The sequence below is a fragment of the Neopelma chrysocephalum genome, unplaced genomic scaffold, assembly GCF_003984885.1.
Source record: "Neopelma chrysocephalum unplaced genomic scaffold, ASM398488v2 Primary Assembly neopelma1_65b, whole genome shotgun sequence".
In the NCBI taxonomy this organism is placed as follows: Eukaryota; Metazoa; Chordata; class Aves; order Passeriformes; family Pipridae; genus Neopelma; species Neopelma chrysocephalum.
In genome coordinates, this window is record NW_020897723.1 from 2565562 (window position 1) to 2587749 (window position 22188).

Genomic DNA, 22188 nt, shown 5'->3' on the forward strand with positions numbered 1-22188 from the left:
CAACAGACAAGGGATAACCTGATTGGAAGAGGAATTTGAATGTAAGAATAAGTGGTTTGCCTTAATTTCATTTATATTTAAGTAGCATTTACAATTGAAGAGTTTTCTCTATATGACTTGTAATAGCTGTATCATTTAGTAATGTTTAGATGTCTGTCTCATCATCTAAATGATGTTGGAGTATTTTCAGGAGTATTATTATATCCAGTTAATATGCATTACAATCTCTAGTCTGATGGGATAAAAACATACAGCCATGTGCATTAATAGTGAGCAAGAACACTGTAAAAAATGGAGATGTAAGGAACAAAAGGTTCTCTAAGTGCTTCTGACTTCTCCCATCTGCTCTGGATCAACACAGCAAATCATTTTATTTGTCTGGATACCCAGCTGAGTAATGTGATGTAAAACTTGACAAAATCTTCCCCATTAGGCATCTCAGGTAGAGTTTTGCCCTCATGCTGAATCCCACCCACCATAAACAACTCTTTGGTCCTTCTGATAGAACCGTAAAAAATCTCCTATATTTTGCAGTAGTTCTGTAGATTAGTGTGAGAAATAAAAACAAATTTAGCAAGATTTCCCCCAGATTTATTCTTGTTTTACTCTCACAAGTCAGATGAGCTCCCAAGTGCCATTTGGGATGCCTGCACAATGCACTCTCCCTTCTCCCCTCAACAGGAGACTCACCCCTCCCACCCAACACATTATCCAAATTCTCTGTGATGATGCTCAGGGAAGAGTTACTTCTTCTTTCAATTCTATTGTTGTCTCCCTGGTAGTGACAGGTCCATTTAAAGTGTTTTGTTTTTTTTTAAGAATGCTGGTGCTCAGATACATTCCATTCAATAGAAATCCGAAATTTAAAGAAATCCACTTTTTTTTGCAAGCCATTCTCCTCAGCAAATAGATATCCCTCCCAAAGCAGCAGCAGAGATGAGGTAATTTCAGGTTCCAGCACATTTCTATTCAGATCACAGGCAGCAATTCTTGCAGTGATTTTATTTCGCAGCAAAAATCATTATTGTCCCTACTGAATTACCCTGAAGAGTCCTATTTTACTCCCACTACCTCTTCTCAACATCTCTCGATTAAAAACAGCGCATGATATTTGTTATCAAATATCAATATATAGACAAGAGTTTCAGAAATGGAGACTGGGGGAAAATCAAAGGCGTTTTAGAAAACGTAAACCTTTAATAAGCAGGAATGAGGTTTTAAGGAAGCCCAAGAGAAGAGTATGAAACTTGAGAGAGAACAGCACTTAGAGGAAGCCATGAGGAACAGGGACAGAAAAGGCAGGATCCAGCCCAAATCCACATTCTGACTGACAGGAATTTTACAACTTCCTAAAGCTTCCAACTATAATTTTTTCAGTTGGATTTCCCTGGATCTGCAGGTATAACCAGTTGTCTGATGAGCTTCGAGAACAAAAGGTTTTAAAAGGCTCAATCACTCAGCTTAATGAAAACATCCTGAATTATTTAACAAACAATCTATTAGGCAGCTTTAGCTCTCAAGAAACATGCAGTTTGATAGATCTGAGTCACTGCTGTAGTTTTACATCATGGCAACTCCAGCCCTTTCAACACAGTCTCAGTGATGTAACACAGGAGTGAATTCAGCCTGAGATGCAGCTGCATTAGACTTTCATATAGGATCTGTCACTAAGAACAGGAAAAGCAGCCAACAATTATTTAAAAAAAAAAACAAACAAACTGAAAATAAGCCTTTCAGGCTCTGGAACTGGGGCATTATTCAATAATTCATTCTCAGATCCATTTGAATTCTCATCTGTCAACTCTCCTTTTATTACCAGATTGTTCTATAAGCAATGATCTGGGAACACATTTGAAAAATCTATGTATTCCTTCTCATCCATCACAACAAACTATTTTCCAAGCAACAACAGAGACAGTGTAATTTCAAGAGAAATAGGCTCAACTCTTAACTCATTATTTTTATGCCATGGTTGTGTGGCATAAGAAATATCATTGAAAACAGGAAACCCTTTTCTCTTCCCATCACAACCTCTTTCAGTACATCAAAATGCACTGCGAGCTGTGCCTTTATAACTCTTCCCATTGCTCAAAAATATACAATAATTAAAAGTCTAAGTTACTGAGGCTCAAGGAAGACAACTGAAATGCTGCTTGTTAAGTCACTACTTCAAAGTCTGAGGACAGTTTCTTACAGACAACAGCAACTAAAGGATTGAATAATAAAACCAATTTAAAAATTACGACTTCCAGGGTAAATCTGACCACCAAATTCTGCAAAGCCCCCACCTCAGGCCCTCTTTTTCCAAGGGAAGAGGGAGCTTTTCAATACAAAATGACAGGTCTTCATCAAATCTTGTCCTGTGCTTGCAGCAGACCATTTTCTGTTTCAGAAAACACATTCAGCCAGAAAAACACTACATCATTCATCAAAACATTCATTTTTAACCGACACAAACCTAATTTCAATGCAAATATATGAAGCACAAAAAACCAAGTTTCTAAAAATAAACCTCCACCTCTCAGAACATTATTTTCCAAGTTCACTTCTGACAAACAAGCAGAAAGGCTGTGACTTTGTGTAGCAAGATGTTCCAGCAGGAGATATCAGAGTCACTGCAGAAAGAAGTATTGAAAGATACTCTTCCAAAACTCAGTATATGGGGTAAAAAAAGGATTCTGTCAATCAGCAGATAAATCAAAAGTATTCTGTGTGCTTTTTCACCTTTCAAGGTATTTTTGTATTTCTGTCAGTGTGACTAAGCAGTTTCAGAAGGCAGTGATGTCTAAGTGAAAGGCAGTGTTCATTTGGAGAGAGTCCAACCACCTCCTCCTTTCAAGGAGCTGTTAATGTTTGATGTTCATGTTTAAAACTGCATTAACCACGCCTGTAAACAGGAAAAAAGGGATTGCCAAACACTTGGAACACTGTGTATTTCCTTATTCTGACATAAATCCACATTCCTATGACCTCAAGTCTGAAGAGATACAGCTTAGATAATCACAAGAGAGGAAAAAAACCCAAATGTGTATAGAATGACATAATATCAATTCCTGGCACTATTCAGGCACTTAGAAAGGCCCTACAGCAAAATATTACTGTTTTAGAGAGAGAAAAAGAAGACTAAAGGGACTTGAGTGAGATGAATTATTAACTCTTAGTGACATCAGACGGAGCTGAGTGTCACCAACACCTCTGTGAATAAGGTGTACAACACCTTGGCATAAACTTGTTTTATGGTGCACATTTCCTGCCAAGGTACAATATTCTGTGCAATAATGAAATGTGCAGTAGGGAGGTAGGTTATTCCCATGCATTAAGCCAGGTTCAGGTGGTTCCCTCTTGGTCCAGCCCTGCTCAGTTTTCAAGCCAACGATGTCATTGCTCTTGTGAACACTTTGCTCGTGCAATGGCACTGAACTGACCCAAATTCTGTTCTCTGGTTTTGTATCCACCCTCCTCTGAGGAAATCACTGCCATATGGAATTGCAGTTGGATCCCACCCTCCCATTCCCTCAGATTTTACCCCTCCTTTGCAGTGTGTGTGTGTTGAGATGATACAGTTCTTAGCACCCAAGACAGAGCCACTGGGCTATTAATGAACTTAACTGCAACAAATTCAATCAGTTTTCTTCTCTTTGGTAAGACAGATATTCCCTATCCTATATATTCATGTTTTAAAGAGCATTTAAGCCAATTCAAGTGCAGTCACTTCAAAAGTAGCAAGGTGTCCCAGGTAACACTTCCAGTGATTGATGACCGAAACAGTTTAAAAGAAGATCTAAACTCAGTTACAAAAATCTAATTATTCAGCAAAATGCTTTACTTACTGGACCTTGAGGACTGTTCTTGGCACTGGAAACCAGAGTCATAACATCAGATTTATAGTCCTGAAATGAGAAGAGGGGGGAAAAAAATAATCAGATTAAACATAATAGTTGGCACTTCACATATCAGGAGTGAAGACCAACATTGAGCACCACTACAATTACACTCAGAGGAGCCATTAGTAAAACATTTGGTTAGGGAGATTTTCATCTTATGCCTTAGACCTTTTTTACTAAATTACACACTTTTTTGGGCTTACTGCAATGATCCCCAAGAAAGCCAGTAGTTTTATCCCTATTTTAGAAGGCAGTGGGGTGGGAAGGGCAGGATGATGATACAGCTACTGCCTTTCAGAAACTCAGCTAAGTACTCCAGAACTTCCTGAACTGGGCCTGCACAACCTCAACATGAAATTTGGATGAAATTTCTCAGGCGCTCAAAATTCCCTTCCCAACTTCCAAGAAATGACTTTCTATTGCATTAGAAGGACCTAAAGCAATATAAAATCCCTAGTTTTCCATCCCTCAGGAAGCTTCTCCTACATCCAGACTGGCATTCCACAAATGAGGATACAAAGCAGTTTGGGGTTGGACTTGGCTTTTTGCAGTTACAGCTGAAGAGACCAGAATGCAGGAAAAAAACAGGAATATTACTGCAGTACAGGCAGTGTGAGAATAAGCTGCTGCACTGCTGTTATTGCAACACAGAAACAAAGGCTTGGAAGGGTTTTAAACAGGCTTTAGAGTGCCACAGTATCTAAATACAGGCACAATAAATACAAGTGGAAGATTCAGTCAGTAATTAAAATAGTTCTGTTTTTAAAAGGATATGCTAGAAAGCAGTTGGCTTGATAAATTTTTGTCTCTTCCCTAATGGATACAGCCACTACATTCATATTTATATTTTGAAAAGGTCTCCCAGGGCTGACCTCCTCTTGTCTTGCCTTTCCTGTCGATAAGATCAGATTTACATGTCAAAGCCAAGCTATTAATGTTTGGGAATGAAAGTCTGCTAAGCTGAAGTTGAGGCATGTCTGACCATGGAAGCAGAGAGGAACTGCTGGGAACTTCTTTTAATTGCTAACATCAAGTGTGCCTCCAGATCCTAAGCTTCTAGATCCTTTATTTATAGGAGATGTGCTATGATCCAGTAGACAGATCATATTTCAGGGAGTTGATAGTAATTCCCCAATACTTCACTCTGAGCATCCACTAGTCCCTGAAGTGTATAAATAGGACTATCACCTGCTCTCCCTTCAGCTCAGCCATTGTAAACTTTAACTGCTTCTTAGGAAATGCCAAGAAAAGGACTTTACAGGATCTATATAGAGGCCAAACTACCATCAAAATCACCCCACAGACAAATCCCTGCAGTCCAATTCCATGTTTCCCACAAAGGAAAACAGTCACTGTTGCCCACTGCGAGAAGCTTCAAACTGAGAGTGACATGGAATAAAACCAACCAGCAAACCTTCTGCTTCCTGGCCCCTGTATAATTTGGTGCTGCTTCCACATCCTCACCCACTGCTGTGCCCCAGAGAACCTGAAAAGGCAGGAAGTGCTCAGGTTTTCTTCAGGTTTACTGATTTCTCCTTCCTTCTGCTCCTCCTCCTGAGCTGCTCTGTGTCACTGCTCAGCCACCCCACACCATGGGCACATCCTACAAACCCAGCGTGCACAGGGAGGCAGCAGAATTCACCTTCAACCATTTGTATTCTGTTCCCCTTCCCATTCCCTCTCCCCTCATTAGGCTGCTCCTGTCGCAGAGCTCCCGTGCTGACCTGGGATTGCAGCTCCCCCGGGCTCACAGAGGGCACTGTGGGACTCCAAACCCCCCTTTCTGCAGGGATGGTCCCCTTGGGAAGCTCCCCAGGAGAGGCAGGCACAGCACATTTTATTTTACACGACCCTTTTCCAGAAGGCAAAATTCCGAGTTCTAAATATGCCATTTTAAGAAGGTATTTGGCAAATATATTCTTTTTCTGTGCCCCACCCCAGCTTATTTCTAAGCATTGCACTGAACTAGTAACAAATAATTAAACAGCTTTGGACCAGTGTTGCATATGGGACACTCCTTGGGAAGCTTGTGATGCTCCATGTTAATAATTCACTTGCCATGTGGGATAATCCAGGGACATTGAGCCAGAAAATAAAAACAAATTAAGAAAAACTCCTCAGGTCAAGGTTATTTTTAGGGAGACAGGGAATTCCAGCAATAGTCCTGGCTAATCTAAGCCTGTTAGCAAGAGCCTGAGTGCCTTCCCCAGTAGTGCCAGATGCTTGGACTGGTACCCACCAAACAACCCTCTCCTCCTCCTGCACCACAGACTGAAATAATCCCTCACTCTCCACAGCTGCAGGAACAGCATTCAGAGGCAGCTTTCTGATAGACAAGAGAGATTAACTCCCATAAAAATGTTTTTCTCATACAAGACACTTTCCTCTACACCACTTCTCTCTTTACAGCAAACAAAAAATTGGCTTGTGGAGTTACATTCACACTCATTTCCAGGTAATATGTCATAATATCTCATACATGTTCAGGTTATGCTAAGTATTATGGCACTGACAAATCATTTAACTATGCACTTGACTTGGAACCTACAGGAAAATGGAAATTACATGGATTCAGCACTGCAGCACTTGCAGCAGCACAATAAAGGGAAACTTTCTCCCTCCTAGAGAGCTATACTTCATGTTCCTATCAGTGCCTCCTCCAGGTAATTTCTTTTAGGTCTCTTGTTTCCATTAACATTTGTATTTTGAGATAATTTCTGCTTGGTACCTGAAGGTGGAATTGCAACAACCATTTACAGGCTATTTTATTATCAGGGTCTGTTCTGTTACAAAGGGCAGCTGTGCTGTGTCCATGCCAGGCTTTCCAGAACTTTCTTATGATTCCCTTTCCTAACCATCTGCCCTTAGAGAAATCATGAACTAGCATTAAAACACTCCCTAAATTTTTATATGAGGCCCAACCTTCTCCCCACCCCTTGAATTGAAAGTTTGGAGTAAATGTCAGCTAACAGACATTACTATCCATTCTTCTGCCTTTAATGGGAAAAATAAATTTTGGCAGACTGTCCCCAGCGTTAAAAGTCTGAGCAACTCCCTGGGGACAAAAAGAATCAATGCAAGAAAGATCCATATTTTCTTTCTTGGAACACCACTACTTCCAGCAATTTATTTGACTGACTATGCCTTCTATTACCATGTAAATTGTTTCAGGCTGTAGGAAAAAAAAAAAAAAAGTATTAATCTCCCCTCAGTAAGTCATAAAATAAAGAAATCAATTTCAAGGTCAATTGAGTCTAAATAACACCTGCTGCCCTTTTTGTAACATGCAGACTCCTCTGAAACACTAAGTTGCTGTCTATGAAGGCACAGGACGTGCTGTCTCACATAAATCAGGGTGGTGTATGGTCCAGCCCAGCCTATTTGCAGGGGACAAAACTGGGGCTGAAAAAACACCTCCAAAACAGGTCCCTCCTCGTCACACATTTTCAGCATAAGCTCGGGGCTTTGTGACAGAAAAGAAAGCTGAGGGACCCTGGTCTGATGGCACAAGAAGCTCGTATCTCCTGAGGTCCTGGGGACATCAAGGGACTCTCAGCTCTGTGCTGGAAGGACTCAGATCCACAAAGGGTGAGAAACCTCAAGCAGGAATTTCATAGACAGTGAAAAAGGCAAAAACCAGTATTAACAAGAAGAAATCTTTTCTTCCTCTAGTGGAAAGCAGAGCAGAATGACAAAGAATGGAAAGGAAATAGGGTGATGGTGGTTTTTCCCCCCTCTCAAACCAAGAAAACTTGAAAAATTCTCTCCTGCTTTCATGGAAGGGAAATTTTTAAGTGGAAATGCATTTCTCTTTTGGTCACAAACCGTCCTACTTCTCTTTTAGGTGTGCTTAATGGGTTTTTACTGTAGCAACACTGCATTTGATGATTCCACAGCCCTTTTCCTGGAAAGTTTACCTTGAACTCTGTAACCTGTCTGGGCTCTAATAGAAAAGCTCCAAAGCCACAGTTTGGTGGACTGGGCTGTGTGTTTCTCCCCTCTGTGGAAGTTCTTTCTCATAAACTCAATAGTTTTTCCTTTCCCAAGTCCAATTCTCAGCAGTGCTGGTGCCTCTCTAAACACAAAGGCCCTGACAGAGTAATTTTTTGAGCTGCCAGGTAGAGTTATCTGGGACAAAACTGAAGCTCAGGGAGAGGATCCTTTCATAACAGCCAAGATATTCCAAGTCTCTGTAGCACCCATGAGGTGGAAGTTGAGGAACATGCCAAGCCCACCAAATAAAAATAGATGAAAGAGATTTTTGGTTACAGGTTTTTTCTTTTTTCCTCTGGGTCCTCCAAGCAGAAGAAAATCTAGACAATCAATGCTCAAGCAGAAGAAGCTCCTGAATGAAGCAAATATCCAGATTTTCTGGAAAGGGGATTCCATATTCTTGTAAGATTTCTATGATGAAAATAAAACAATGTCTTGAAGGCTTTTGAAATGGAATGTGGATCAATTTTTTATATCTAGTCTTATTATGTATTCAGTGGTATATTTATCTGGGAAAACAAATTTCACCTAAATAATCAAAATATAACTTAATCAACCCTAAGATTTGCATATATTTATGGAGTATAATGATTCCCCTATAATATTATACTAGCAAAAAGGAATGCTTCTCTTTCCCAACTGAGAGCACTCTGAATCAATCAAAGGTTACTTGGAAATAAAATTTGAAAATACAAATTCACAGAACAACCTGTCATTTACTGGATATAAGAAAATTTTTCTTTGTTGAAATCCATGGTCCTGAATCATATTTAATGTAAACTTCTCTTTGAAATCTGACTGTCACAAGCCAAGGATGATGGTTGTGTGTCAGAGCTGCCAATATACGGAGTCAGTGAGTCAAGAAACAAGGTGAGATTTACTAGAATTAATAAGCATATTAATGTTATATCATGGAAAATTATACAAAAACTCATTTTGCATCTGAATGTGTCTAATAGCATGAGATTGCACAGCAGGAAAACAAACAGCAGCCTGACACAGCTATCCAAGAGCCCCAAGAGATCAGAGATGTAAAGAAAGAGTGACTTTTAAAAAAATGGTTTCTTTGTTGAGGTTAAAGGAGCAAATACAAACACTAACAGATACACACAGCAGGAAAGAGGAATACAAGACCTGTAAGGAACTTTTTTTTAAAACAGGAAATTATCTTTTCAATGTGCCAAGCAGAAGGTTCAAAATCCTGAATGATGAAGCCCTGGAAAGAACATGGAGAGATGTTTCCCAAAGATGAAGAATGTAGAGCAGTGCAAGAAGAAATCTAGAATATTCCCTTTTCTGCTCTACTGAATTGTTAAATATTTCCTAATCCTCAAATAGTCCATGAAGTGGGTAAATTGTTGCAGGATCTGCTGTGAAACCAAGTTGAAAGAAAAGACAAAACAAGTCGAGAGTTAAATTAATACTTTCAAAATGTAATCACAAAGAAAAGGGCGAAGATGAGCCTGTCTGACACTGCCCATCATCTCCTGAGCAGAATTGCTTCAGGTTTACTGAGGCAGAAGCTTTCAGTAACCTACAAGTCTCTCAGGAACGTTTTTCTGGGAGTATTAGAAGACAATCAGGAACAGAATCTGCAGAGCAATGATAATCATCACCCAGGTTTCACAGTTTGAAGAGTTCACCCTTGTTCTGTAATAGCAGCAAACATCCCCCATATCTCAGAAAATGAGTCCTGCCCTGGGTACAGGCAGTACTGATTGGTACAGCTCCAATACAACATTTCAGCTCAGTTCTGATAAGAAATAAAAAGTTTCTCTTTGTTGGTAGCTCAGAGAAACCCAGCTGGGCTGTAATTCTACTCAAACCAGCCTCATATAATGTCTCCAATGACTCCTGGTTTCCACCAACTGAAGCAAAGAGTGTTGTGGTGGAAATCTCACAGAAACATTCTCCCATGGCTCTCCAGCACAGAAATATCCCACCAGGAAATGTCAATTCATGAACTATCCAACATTTTCAATAACTGAATTAAAGAAGACAAAAGGAATGTATCCTCAATGACATTTCAGCTGAGTTCAGATAAGAAATAGAAAAGTTTCTGCCTTTTTTGGTAGCTCAGAGAAATCCAGCTGGGCTGTAATTCTACTCAAACCAGCCTCATATAGTGTCTCCAATGACTCCTGGTTTTCACCAACTGAAGCAAAGAGTGTTGTGCTGGAAATCTCACAGGAATGTTCTCCCATGGCTCTCCAGCACAGAAACATCCCACCAGGAAATGCTCAATTCATAAACTATCCAACATTTTCAATTACTGAATTAAAGACAGAAGATCAGACACAGGAATGGATCCTCATTATTTTTCCACCAGGCATGAAAAGATTTCTTATACTACAGAGTTTTCAATCAGTGATTGCATTTTAAATTTGTTACCTGTCTTACCACAGAAGCAGGAAACACTCTTCCTTAGAAGACACTTTTGAAGTGATTCTGTGGCATCAGTTAGAATGGAGCAATGCACAAATCCCTGCACCAAGAAGTGCTAATGGCACAGCAGTGATGTCATGCTATAAAAATACAGTGCAGACTTTGCATTCTCCTACCCCAAAATGCTTAAACGAGTTACATGCAAGTTTTCTAGGGCTGAGACTTCAGAAAATAGTCAATATAAGCATTTTTATCACATAACTGGAAACAGTTATATGAATCTGAAGTTAACTTATTTCGAGTTGGTATCTCCTACTGTAAAATTAACAAGCACCTACATGGAGTGGTTTAGAAAAAAGTCCAGAACGTGCTTTATTAGATGCACATGAATGTCCCTCTGTAGGGACTGCTGCTGCTCTGACATGACAGTCTTGACTCAGAAAATACACATTTCACTGAAAATTAGCAGTTTTTACAGGCTGAGCCAGGGCTGCACACCCCTCTGCTTTAAATGCTCTTAGGAAACACAGCTCACTGCTTCCCAGCTCCCAGGTGGATACCACAGAGCACCACCCAGCCTTCCAAAGCATTCTCATTTTTCCTTCCTGCTGCTAGTCATGGATGGATTCTACATCCATGACTTTTAAAGGATAAGGACTGATAAAGATAGATATTCTAAATATTACTCTATTACACCTCGTGCTGTGATATTGGACAAGTGACTTTCCCTCATCTCCTGGGAAGTTCCTCCTTTTTAACCCCAGGTTTGCTTTATTCAGAAAAAATTGTAATGCATGTAGCACCTCTTATTTGTTAATACATTATAATACATGTTCTCTGAATGCTTTTTCAATGGACAGGTGCAATTCTAATCCACCTTTGCTCTGAGCACTTGCTGTTTTAGCAGAGATTTCTTGTAGCATGGATAGAAAACTACAGTTAAGTATTTCAATTTTCCTTATACTACTATTATTCACGTTATTTTTCAGGAAGGTTGATGAGGCCTGAAATAACAGGAGATTTCTTCCTTTTATTGAAGAAATACATATAAATGCAAACAAAAGTGAGGAATCAATTCAAAATCCTAGGATAGCTCTCCAATAAATAAAAGTAAAATGAAAATTCAGTTGCATGCAGTTATTACAAGCTCATATAACTCTCTGCCAAAATAGCACTTACAGCTCCGTGTTTATTTCTGTCACAATAAAATGAGGAATGCTCTATCAGTTGGAACTGGATTACAATAAATAAGATTCAATTTAAGAATAAATGGCTGGAGTCCTGAGGGCAATTTAAAATTTGTATATTTAAGAAAAATAAATCTATACTTCTCACAAGAAATAATACTTTGGACAGTAAGTTTATGAAGGGGTACAAGCTGTGAAATTATGTAGCTATTTCTAACGTGCTACAGCACATGCCAGCTTAAGAGAAACAGCAGTAAAACACAGGAACCATAGAAAAGGAAGGCAAAAGCTCTGGGGAAGTGCTGCAACATGCAGAGAACTGGATGCACCAAGAATAGAAATTAAGGAAAAATCTTTGTATCACTTACTCACAACCAACTCCCTCCTTCCTGCCATGGGGTTAAATCTGTTTCCGTGACATGTTATGGAAACTGGAATAGCAGCAGTCAAATGAGTTCTGCCCGAATGCTCAGTGTCTCTGGAGATATTGGAATTCAGAGTAAAAAGACGTGACTGCACTTGAAAGTGAATGAGAACATCCCTCCACACCCCTCTGTGCTGGACCTTATCTTCTTCCCAACAATTTCTCCTCAAAGATGGCATGGAAGGGAAACCCTGGATGGTCCAGAGCAATCAGATGTGTCTAAATCTATGCTCCATAGAGACACTTTGAATTTTGTCACTATTTCAAGATCTCACATGTATGAAAACTTTGAATGTTCATATAAAAACTTTCTCTTGCTAATGACTTGCTTAAAAAAGCCCACCATTTCTAAGCTATTTAACTGACACTTAAAGTGTGCATTGAAATGTATCCATTTATAAAAGTGCACAATTTCAATATTTCAATAGCAAATTTTCAACTTCCAGGGAAGAACAAATTCAGGTCAACAAAAACACGATGGGCCTAAATCAAAACTCTAGAAAAATGGAGAATCCTTCCATGGACTCAAGCTCAACGGGGCAAATGGCAGTGGGGTGGCTGAGACAGACACAGCCCGAGCTCACAAGTGTTGTAATTCTGCTTAACTCGTGTGTCATTCCAGATTTTTATCAGTGAAACAGTTCAGAACTGAATCAATCATCTCTTCTTCGAATGTGCACCTATCCCAGGCACCACTCCCTGGCAAGCAGCAGTGCCATGACATATATGTAAATATTTTTTCTGAGGATGACATTTCCTATTTGTTAGGGGTCTCTAGTATTTATTACCACTGTGGGGGATGAATCCCTCAAACCAAAGGCAGAGCAGAGCAGGTACCTGTGTCCATGTGGGAAATCAAAAGGCACATGCCCACAGAAGGGAGACTGGACTTCCTTGTGGCCAGACAGAGAAATATCAGATCCACAATCTTTTCTCCAGCCCAGACCTTGACTTCAGGTGTCCCTGAGCATGTGCTTAGCACAAACCAGGGCACAAGGGAATGGATAAGTTTCTACTTACGGATTTTAGGCTGTCCTTTACAAGCTGAATATGTCCATGTAGAATAAGGAAGGAAAACCCATCCTTGGGCTTTCTGAAGGTAATGCACTTCCTTGAGCTGCTCTTTCTAATGATCACTGTTTTACTAGAGAGAGTTCAGTATCCACAACAACCTCTAAGCAAAGGACAGAGCTGAGAAATGCGAATGCATTCAAACAACCCTCCAGACCAGAGGAATTACGGCACAGGCCTTTCCTTGGGGTCACACAGAAAAGCAGCTGCAGTCCTCAGAGAGAGGGGAAAACATGGAAACAGTTTGGACCAAAGAGACCCTCCCACCCTTGCCCATGTGGCAGCCCAAGCCAGCCCACAACCCAGCCCTGTTAATATTAACGAGGCTTCCAAGCACAGACACCTTCACCCCTCTAAGTCATAGTGCTGAATCATGTCCTAAATAAGCCACTGAAATCAAACTTCACCCCAAGCTAAAACTTCCTGCTTAAAGTCCCCAAAATGCTTTCATTTATTCACGGTGAAATTTTCATCTCTTGCTGCTCCCTTTGAACAAAATCAAAACCATTGATTTTGGGAATCAAAACCATTTGTGGCTGCTTCAGCTGTCAAGGCATGAAGATGTGCAGCCAGAGCTCTAGATGGCTGTTGGCCAACACAAAATTGTATGTGACAGGCGAGAATTCACTTCTGAAATGGACATCAAATTCAAGGAAAGCTCATCCATAATACTTCCAAAAGAGACAGAACTTACCTAAAAATAAGCTTTCAGGAGGATTAAACAATTTCTGAAGAAGCTTACAGGGTAGAAGAAACATTTTAAATAGTTCCTTCTATTTTATGAAAATAACTTAGCAATTTTCTAAGTCTTTATTGAAAACTGGGTGGTGAGAATTATCACCAGTTTCATGTTGGTGATGGACTCTGCACCAATATTCAGCTATAACCTGACATGGTTTCTGTCTCAAAGTTCTGTCACTTCAGCTCCTTTCTCTCCTCTGCCAGAAGTGAGCTGTGTCAAGACTCAGTTCTATCCTCTCTGCCCTGTGTCAGCTTTCTATAACCCAATTATTGCCCATACCAGTTTATCACAATTTGATTAATTGATTCTCATCCAAGTGTTCATGCAGATGTTCTGACAGAGCACAGGTTGAGCTGCAGAGTCTGCTCTAACACTGATGTCAGGATGAGTACATGCAGAATATATGTATCAAATAAACATGGGTTAGGCAGTGTCCCCTTTCTGTTTAGGTTGAAATCCAGCATTGGGCAGGACAGCACTGCAGCTTCCAGCTGCTGCAGATCCCTTTGCTTTGAAGATGCAGACAATAGTTAAAATCCAAACACAGCCTCCGTTCCAGATGAACTGTGTTTTACACCTTGTGTTGCTTGTCCAAGTGTCCCCCCACCCAAGGGGAGCTACATTTCAGCAGCCAACGCTGACTCCCAGTGTTATGATGTGCTTCAAACAGAACTGGCTCCCTGGTTACTTACTAAAGCTGAATTTACATGGGAAGTTACTCTATTTGTGACCTGCTCTGTCAGCTGAGGCTTACTGATCCTTAAATTAGAGTCTCTAGATTATAAATCAAATTGCTAGTTAAAATCATAGCAGTATTAGAGCTCACTGTTTGGCAGGATAACTGACTGTGCCTGTGAGGAAAGGATACTGCTTAAAATGTACACAGAGACAAAAATTCCTGTCCCAAAGAAAACTATTTTCTTTGCACATAGTGAGATTTCCATTAACAACAGGCAGCTTGTAAATAACATCTCTGTAACAAAGTTTGGCTTTTTCTTGCTGAGTGCCCCAGAGAAATGGTGGATTTTGGCACGTTCAATCTTTTGGCCTTTACTCTATCACTCCTCAGGCACTGGAGCATAGGAAGCAATGGAAAAGAGATTATTGTCTTAAAGGAAATGTATGCAGATTGTGGGACTTGATACCAGAAGCCATAATACCCTTTTCTATTCAGCCAAAGTACTGATAAGCACTGAAATTCCTATAGCCAGTGTTCACAGTGCGAGTGCCTGAAGGTGCAAACATGATTTTAATGCTAAACCTGTGGTACATTTTTTTCCAGAATAGCTCACTGTTTAATCACCTGGGGCTGCACAGAGACCAGCTCTGTCTTCCCAGCTGTGCTCTTCCTGGAGGGAGGGCTGAGCTGGGGAATCAGGCAGCAACCCTCACCACTCTGCCAGCACGGATGAGGGAGGGAGGGGGAATGAGGAACAGGTAAAACCTGCTGATCTGAGTCCCCAGCAGAACAGGGCTGGAATACTGGCACACCAGTGCTGGCTGCTCCCTGTTCTTCCACATTCACGTGGTACAGAATACTAAGAGCCAAACACTGGGCAGAGCTGTCCTACCCCTACTTCTGAGTCCCTAGAGCCTTTTCTGAGCCCTTAATCATGGAACTGAAAATCACTATGAAAATTAAGAATACTTTAAGGCTTTTTTCTGGTTTACAACTAATATTTTCAGGGTGAAGAGCTGTGTTTTAACAGTATATTGCTGAAATTGCTTGGCAATGCCACATATGCATTATACAAAACCTCATGAGAGCAGCAGCAAAGAAAGTGTTAAGACAGCATCTAGAAACACTGAGGTTTCCCTCCTCTCAAATCAGAGTGCCAAAATCTCAGACAAGGCCCAGTTGAACAGCTCCAAAGGGTCAAATGTGGGCTTCCCTGTCACTCCATTGTTCTCCTGGATCCTTCTCTTTTCTGAAGAGCAGCTCTGCTGATGCTGGGATACAGCAAGGAGCTCATCTTCCTCCCGGAGCACTTTGTGCTTACTTGCCAAGTCATCCTGTGAATCTGCTTAACTAGAATTTACAAGTCAATCGGTGCAGTGGTTACATCTGACACCCATCAGTCATCCTGCCCTGCTGAGGACCAGTCCAGCTGCCTGCAAAACGAGCTGTCAGTCTTTAGGGCACTGCCTTAACCAAACAGAAAGGGGCTCTCAGCAGTGCCAGGTTGTCACTCCACATTTATCAACAAAAGGGAATAATTTTTAGGAAAATAATAATAAGCTCTCCTCGCAATACTAATGCTAAATGACCTGAAAAACTTTCCTAAGGGACTGAAGCCGTAGAACAAAGTTTCATTTTATCTTCATAGATCTGACAGCTCAATTTCCCAAGTTCCCAGGGACCTTCGGCAGTGCTGAAGAGAGGCAGTAACAAATGTCAGTGTTTACTCTGAGATCTCTTTGTTAAAGCTCTCTGGACTCAGCAGTCTCTTTAATAACCCTCTTTAGGCACAGGCAGAGCATGTTCTGCATAAAGCAATCAGGAGTGACTCAGCAGAGTGTGTCTATTATATTTAAACAGGATGGAATTGCTGTATTTAACTAACACATGTTGAAAGTTTTCTGACGTGAATTCAAACTCCTCAGCTCAACGTGACCATAAGTTATCATTTGAAATGTTATAAAACTATTCATATTCAGTCATTTCCCACAAGCTCTCACTAATTCCTCACGTTGGCTTTAGAAGCAAAGGATTTTTCCCTTCTGTGCAGTTTTCATGAAACAATCTTCAAAGCCCCCCTGACACCCTCCAGATTCTTTAAAAAAAAAAAAAAGAGAAATTCAACTTGATCCAAATTGGAGGATCTGGTTAAGACTCCCAGCAATCTAGAAATGAGTGGTGAAAACATTTTCAGAATAAGAAAAAAAACCTGCACGTTAACAATCCAAACTCCCAGGTCCCTTTCTGTCTGGTCCTGTCCAGCCACTCCGTCCCCAGCCACGGATTTGTTGTAGCCCAAGTGCAGGATCCAGCCTTTGGTCCTGTCAAACCTCACACTGTTGGTTTTGGCCCATCTGTGCAACTTTGGAGTGGCCGCTGGAAGGGTGGGATGTGGAAAAACCACCCCACTCCAGGCATTCCCAGATTTCTGAGTGCAGCCAGTGCGTGGTCCCACACCAGGAACAGCTGCTGGGAGAGGGAGCAGTAGCTAAAAATGCAGTAACAACAAGTGATGATTTGTCAGGGGGGTGTTCACTTTTAAATAACATATCTGGGTCTGTCTCCAGAGCCACAATGTCCAGCCCAGGGCAGTCTTCTGATTGAAGAGGTGCTCAAGGATAATTACAGAGGTGGCCCAGTGATTGCACAGTCAGACTCCAACAAAAGCAAATGCTTCGACACAAACCTCATGAAAACTATTTTCCTCCTAATTAATGGATTGTCCAAGGTTTTCAAAAGCTGGTTCTACATTACAGATGCTGAGGTGGTTGACAGCAGTGCAATGGGCAACAGGGGTTTCCTGCATCTGGTTTAAAATTAGAGCTTTTTTTAATTAAAAAAAAATAAAAAAACTTATTTGAATTACCAGCACAAGGCTTCACTGAGCTGTCTTGATTTTCAGTATTTAATGAAAATAAGTAACCAAGAAAATATCTGGGGCTTTATTGCCATTTAAAACAACATTTGATAAATTGGTTTCCTTTGATAGTACCTTTGGCCAAGAACTTTTTCTGAACACTACAACAATCAAAAAAGGAGAGAAAAGGGATCAAAGAAAAGAAAACACAGTAGGGGAAAAAAAAAAAAAGAAAATAAGCAATGGAGCCAGAAGAATAAGACAGTAATTAACTTCAAAAAGGAGGATATGCAACTCGAGTCATTCCTTAGGGCCATCCATCTAACCTGGTTTTAAAAGCCTTCAGTTATGAAAATTTCTCTTTCCCCAAGTCATTTATTCCATTTATTTCAGTTAGAAAGCTTTTATTAATGCCAAATCTCAATCTCTTTTGCTCTAATTTAAACCCATTACCTTTTGCTCTTTTCCCTGTGGATCTGCATTATCATCATTACCTGAAACTCAGCAGCCACCTTTCATGCATCTCAAACTGCTGGTACAGCTTCTCGCATTTTTCTCCTCCTCATACTAAGCAACCCTAATTTTTTCAACTTTAACTCACAGGCAATGTATAAGAGTCACTATTTTACATAAGTCTGGGCAGAAGAAGCGTGACAAGAATTGAAGTTGAGCCAGAATGTGAAAGATCTTGAATTTGTCAACAATTTCTGAAAGTGGCGTAGCACCTGAACTATTAATATTTACAGGCAGATATGCACACTTATCTTTGCTTATGTGATATTTTACATTGGTGGATCAAATCTGAATGGATTTCCATACCTATGTATTTTTAAACACATGCTCACCTAGCCAAGCCAGCCCTCAGGACAAGAGACTTGTTTCTGAGTTCAATGGTCATTTCAAAATTCCCAAGCACGAGGTTTATTCAGCTTTCAGGAGCTGGTGGTTTTATTCAAGTCTGGAAAGCATGACCACAGATGGCAACTTCTGGCTGCAGCACCAGTTGCAGGTCCCTTCAGATGCAGAGCTTTCATTTGGCCCATAGTACCAGAGACAACTGAGACATTTAGAATCTGGTCTTTCACATTATAAACTCAGTTACTCTCAGCTCTGTCCTTGGAGATGCTGGATGTGTCACATATCCAGGATCTGTGAGCAACAGACTGAAGGACACAGGAAAACAGATCTGTTTGCACATTCCAATATCAAATTCCTCATGGCCACTCGTCCCTAACAACTCTGTCCCACTCTCAACAAATAAGCAGCTGATACAGATGGAAATACTCATACAGGTGCAGACAGGGGCTTTATTTGGAGAAATAACTCTTTGAACACCATTAACAACTAAAGGCAGCAAAGAGCAAACACATTATTTGTCCTTTTTTTTTTTTTTTGCTTTGAAGCCAGAAATAGCAACCCAGCAGGTGAAATCCTCTAGTCAGAGGAGCTAATGAGAAGACTATTCCTGTATAATGAGAGCAAGAGAAGTCTGTACTTGCATTAGCTTGTTCTATTCATAGTGTCTGCATCACTCTGCTGTTTGGACTCTACATACACCTAATCTATACCTACCAACAGCACCATTCCTAAGGTTTAATCCATGGAAGAGCAGTAGACATTAAACACTAGACTGGCAGTTACATGATAGAATTCTCCACTCCTTCCAAAACCTGGTCACCTGTGCAAGGCTGAAGGGAGAAGCAAAGCCACTAAGAATTCAAACATGGAAATCTGGGAACTAAAAGGAAACATACTTCAAATTATGGATTAGCTTTCTTAATGAACTCTCTTTACAGCCCAACAAATCAGACATGTTCTGGGCTAGAATCAGTGCCTTCCTACAGCTATTCACTTACAACCCCGAATGCCAAGCAGGTTTTAATTTTATATTCATTAGCAGCACAGCGTGAGAATAACAAAATATCCCTGAAGTTATCCATGCCATAAAAACAAAATCCTTTCCTTGCGTAAGGAACCTTTTGTCCTATTTAACCATTAGGTATTTTTTATTAATCAAGGAAAATAATTCTTTGGTTGGAAATGAAGATCAGAAATTTCAAGCCAGCAAGTCCTGAAGTGGAGGAGGCTGTCTCAGCAAGCCTGAGGAGCAGCAAAGTCACCTGAAGACTGGCTGCAGAATATTCCTTGTACAGAGTGATGCACAGGGGCCCCAATACAGAAATCAGGGCTTCACTGTGCTTGGCATGGATCCTTGTCTTGGATAGTGTAAGCACAAAGGGAAGCAGACAACAGGGAGAGGAAAAAATAAAGAGACTAAATCTGGTAAAACAAGCATCTGCTAAAGCACAGGAGCTGCCCAGCCACACCAGGAGTGCTGCTGGTGTCACACCAGAGTTCAGTTTTCACATGGTACTCACTGATCATTAAAATAAAAAAAAAAAAGGTTCCTCTGCCTTATAAAAGAAAAAATGTAAAGTAGTACACCTTTTCAAGAAATATAGGCATCCAATCTCAGTGAAATGAGATTCATTTGACATACATTTAATGATTCATGTGGTGAGAGAAAAAAGATCTGTAGCTGAAGTAAAGAAAAAAACTCCCAGGCATGGGAGAATGTTCTTAAAAGGCAGAATTCACATTCCAAGGCACTTGCCTAAAAGGACCTCGCTTCATTACATGGATCAAGGCTCTCAGATTACAGTGATCCTTATATTTAATATGGATTATCTCTCACAGAAGTTCAGGCTGCGTGGTGGGGGAAAAAGGCAACCTTGTGAAAATGCTGTTGCAGGTGAACTGGAAAGGGGGATTAGGACAAGATGCCTTTCTTAAAGCACCAGCTGGACAAGTCCATCAGGAGCCTGGGAGGGAATTAAGAAGCTGGATGACAGGGAACTTCAGCTGAAGGTTGGACATTGTCAGACTGAAATAGTTAATGGCTTAAACATTGTAAGATCACCAAAAGACTTCTGTCCACTGAAAAGAAACAGCTGCACAACCAGCAGAGCCCAACCCTCCCTGAACATGCCCACCAGGAAAGGACCTTCAGACAGATAAGTGGGTGCTCCTGTCCAACTATCCCAGGTGCCAAAGGGACACACATGAAGCTACAAACTGGATTGCCAGGTGGGGGAAGAGGCAAATCCTGCAGGGTTGGATAACCCTTCTTCTCATGCCAGTGTCCTCCCTTACACGATGGCTCTGCTGTGAAGACCCCTCTGGGGAGCATTTGAGGCTTCTGGCACCTCCTCTGACATGATCCATCAAAAAACTCACCACCCCAGGGGTGGTACAAGGCATTCCTACCTGAGCTTGAAGTGCATAATCTTTGAGTTTTCTGGGGAGGTTTTCCATCACTTTGACACGACTGTAACCACCACTTCAACCAACAGACACGGGAGCTGCAACCACCAAGGTCCATTGCTGGATACAGCAGGTGGTGACTATATCTTATAACCCTTATCCTTTCTTTCTCTCTGTCCCTTATACATACTCTTAAGTGTTATTTCCTTTAATGTTCTATATTATTATAGATGATAACCGAAACGGCAACATACCTGTTTACCTTTGAAACAAAATTGTTCTGAAATAAACCCTACAGATATATGTTTACAAACACCAGTGTCGTTTCACTCTAATCCACCCCAAGGGATTTATTAACAGGAAATCTGGGTTACCCTCCCCTTCTGAGGTGGGTGACAACAGCAGGTGACACACACAGGACCTACAGTCCAGAAACCATTGCTACTGACAGCTAAACCCATCTGCTACCACCCTGAGCTAATAAAGAACGAGACATTGTCAGTCATTTCTTACAGATTTTGCAATAGTACAGATCTCCCTACCTTCCTGGAGGAAAAATCTACACCTGCCTCACATTCCACAGCCTGTTTTTGGTACACCCACCTCAGTGGGACTCTACAAACTGTACTACAAACTAACTATTGTCCTGAGAGAATGCAAAGAAACCCACATCTAAATTTTGTGATTACAAGAGCTATACCTTGTCTTTTTTCTTTTTTTTTATTAAAGATAGCTTCATTTTAGCTGATTTGTTTTATTCCACAATTGCAGGGTGCCATGCTGATGCATGCAATGCATCATAAATAGATTATTCATTCCTATAGAGCGTTGGCTTCTTAAATGGCATCTGCAGCTTGCCAGACCAACTGTGAATGGAGCTCCTTAGGAACCATTGGGTCTTTTAGAAACATTTAGGACATTTTAAAAGCTTGGTTATTTCGCTTCTAATAGTTCCATTAGGACCATTAAATCTATCAGGTAAATAGGGCTTCAAAATTATTATTTTTTTAACCACACATTAGTGGTTTCTAATGACTATAAAGATGCTGTTACACTCCATTGAATATGCTCTTACTGCATGTTGATATGGACAGTAAAATGCATGCAAATATGTGTGTATTTACCTATTTTGAATGTTGTCTACTTGCAGAGTAAAGACCATTTAATGTGTCTCCTAAAATAATCAAAATTGTATAATTAGGGCAAGTTCAAGAGTAACCATTTTAAATGGGCATATTAAGTAAACTTGTTTCCACTGTCCCAAAATCTTTTGCTAAATATGAGCAGTACTTTCATAAATAGGCAAAAGCTATAATTCCTTTTCCTTTGTCATAGCCTACAAACAGCACACAGAATTCCTTCTGTCCTACACTTAATTAGGAGATCAAGTCTATCTTCACAGACATTTGGGCAGAGTTCAGCTGATCAGTGGCAGCACATGGACAATCCAGACAGAAGCAATTGCTGCCTGTCCCGAGCACAAATAAATGAAGTCAGAACAAATGACAAATTCCCTCAGATTAAAAGCAATCTGCAGCTTTACTGTATTCCCAAAGTGGTTGAATAAAACATACTCTAAAGAAAAGAGAGAAGAAAAAATGAAAGGCAAAGCAACACTGTGTTTTCCCTGGCACATCATCCACGTGGCTGCACACACAGGAAGGGAGGGAAGAGCCCTCAGGAAGAAGCCACAGACACTGAG

General features: G+C 40.6%; 1 protein-coding gene across 13 annotated transcripts in view; it reads right to left on the reverse strand.

Moving 5' to 3' along the window:
* RBFOX1 (RNA binding fox-1 homolog 1) overlaps window positions 1-22188 on the reverse strand; it is a 1129454-nt gene that overhangs the window by 992979 nt on the left and 114287 nt on the right. For all 13 annotated transcript variants that reach the window (XM_027684195.1, XM_027684196.1, XM_027684193.1 and 10 more), the window contains exon 2: window positions 3831-3890. In XM_027684195.1, the coding sequence (XP_027539996.1) occupies window positions 3831-3890 (60 nt within the window). The remainder of the gene's footprint in view (window positions 1-3830; window positions 3891-22188) is intronic.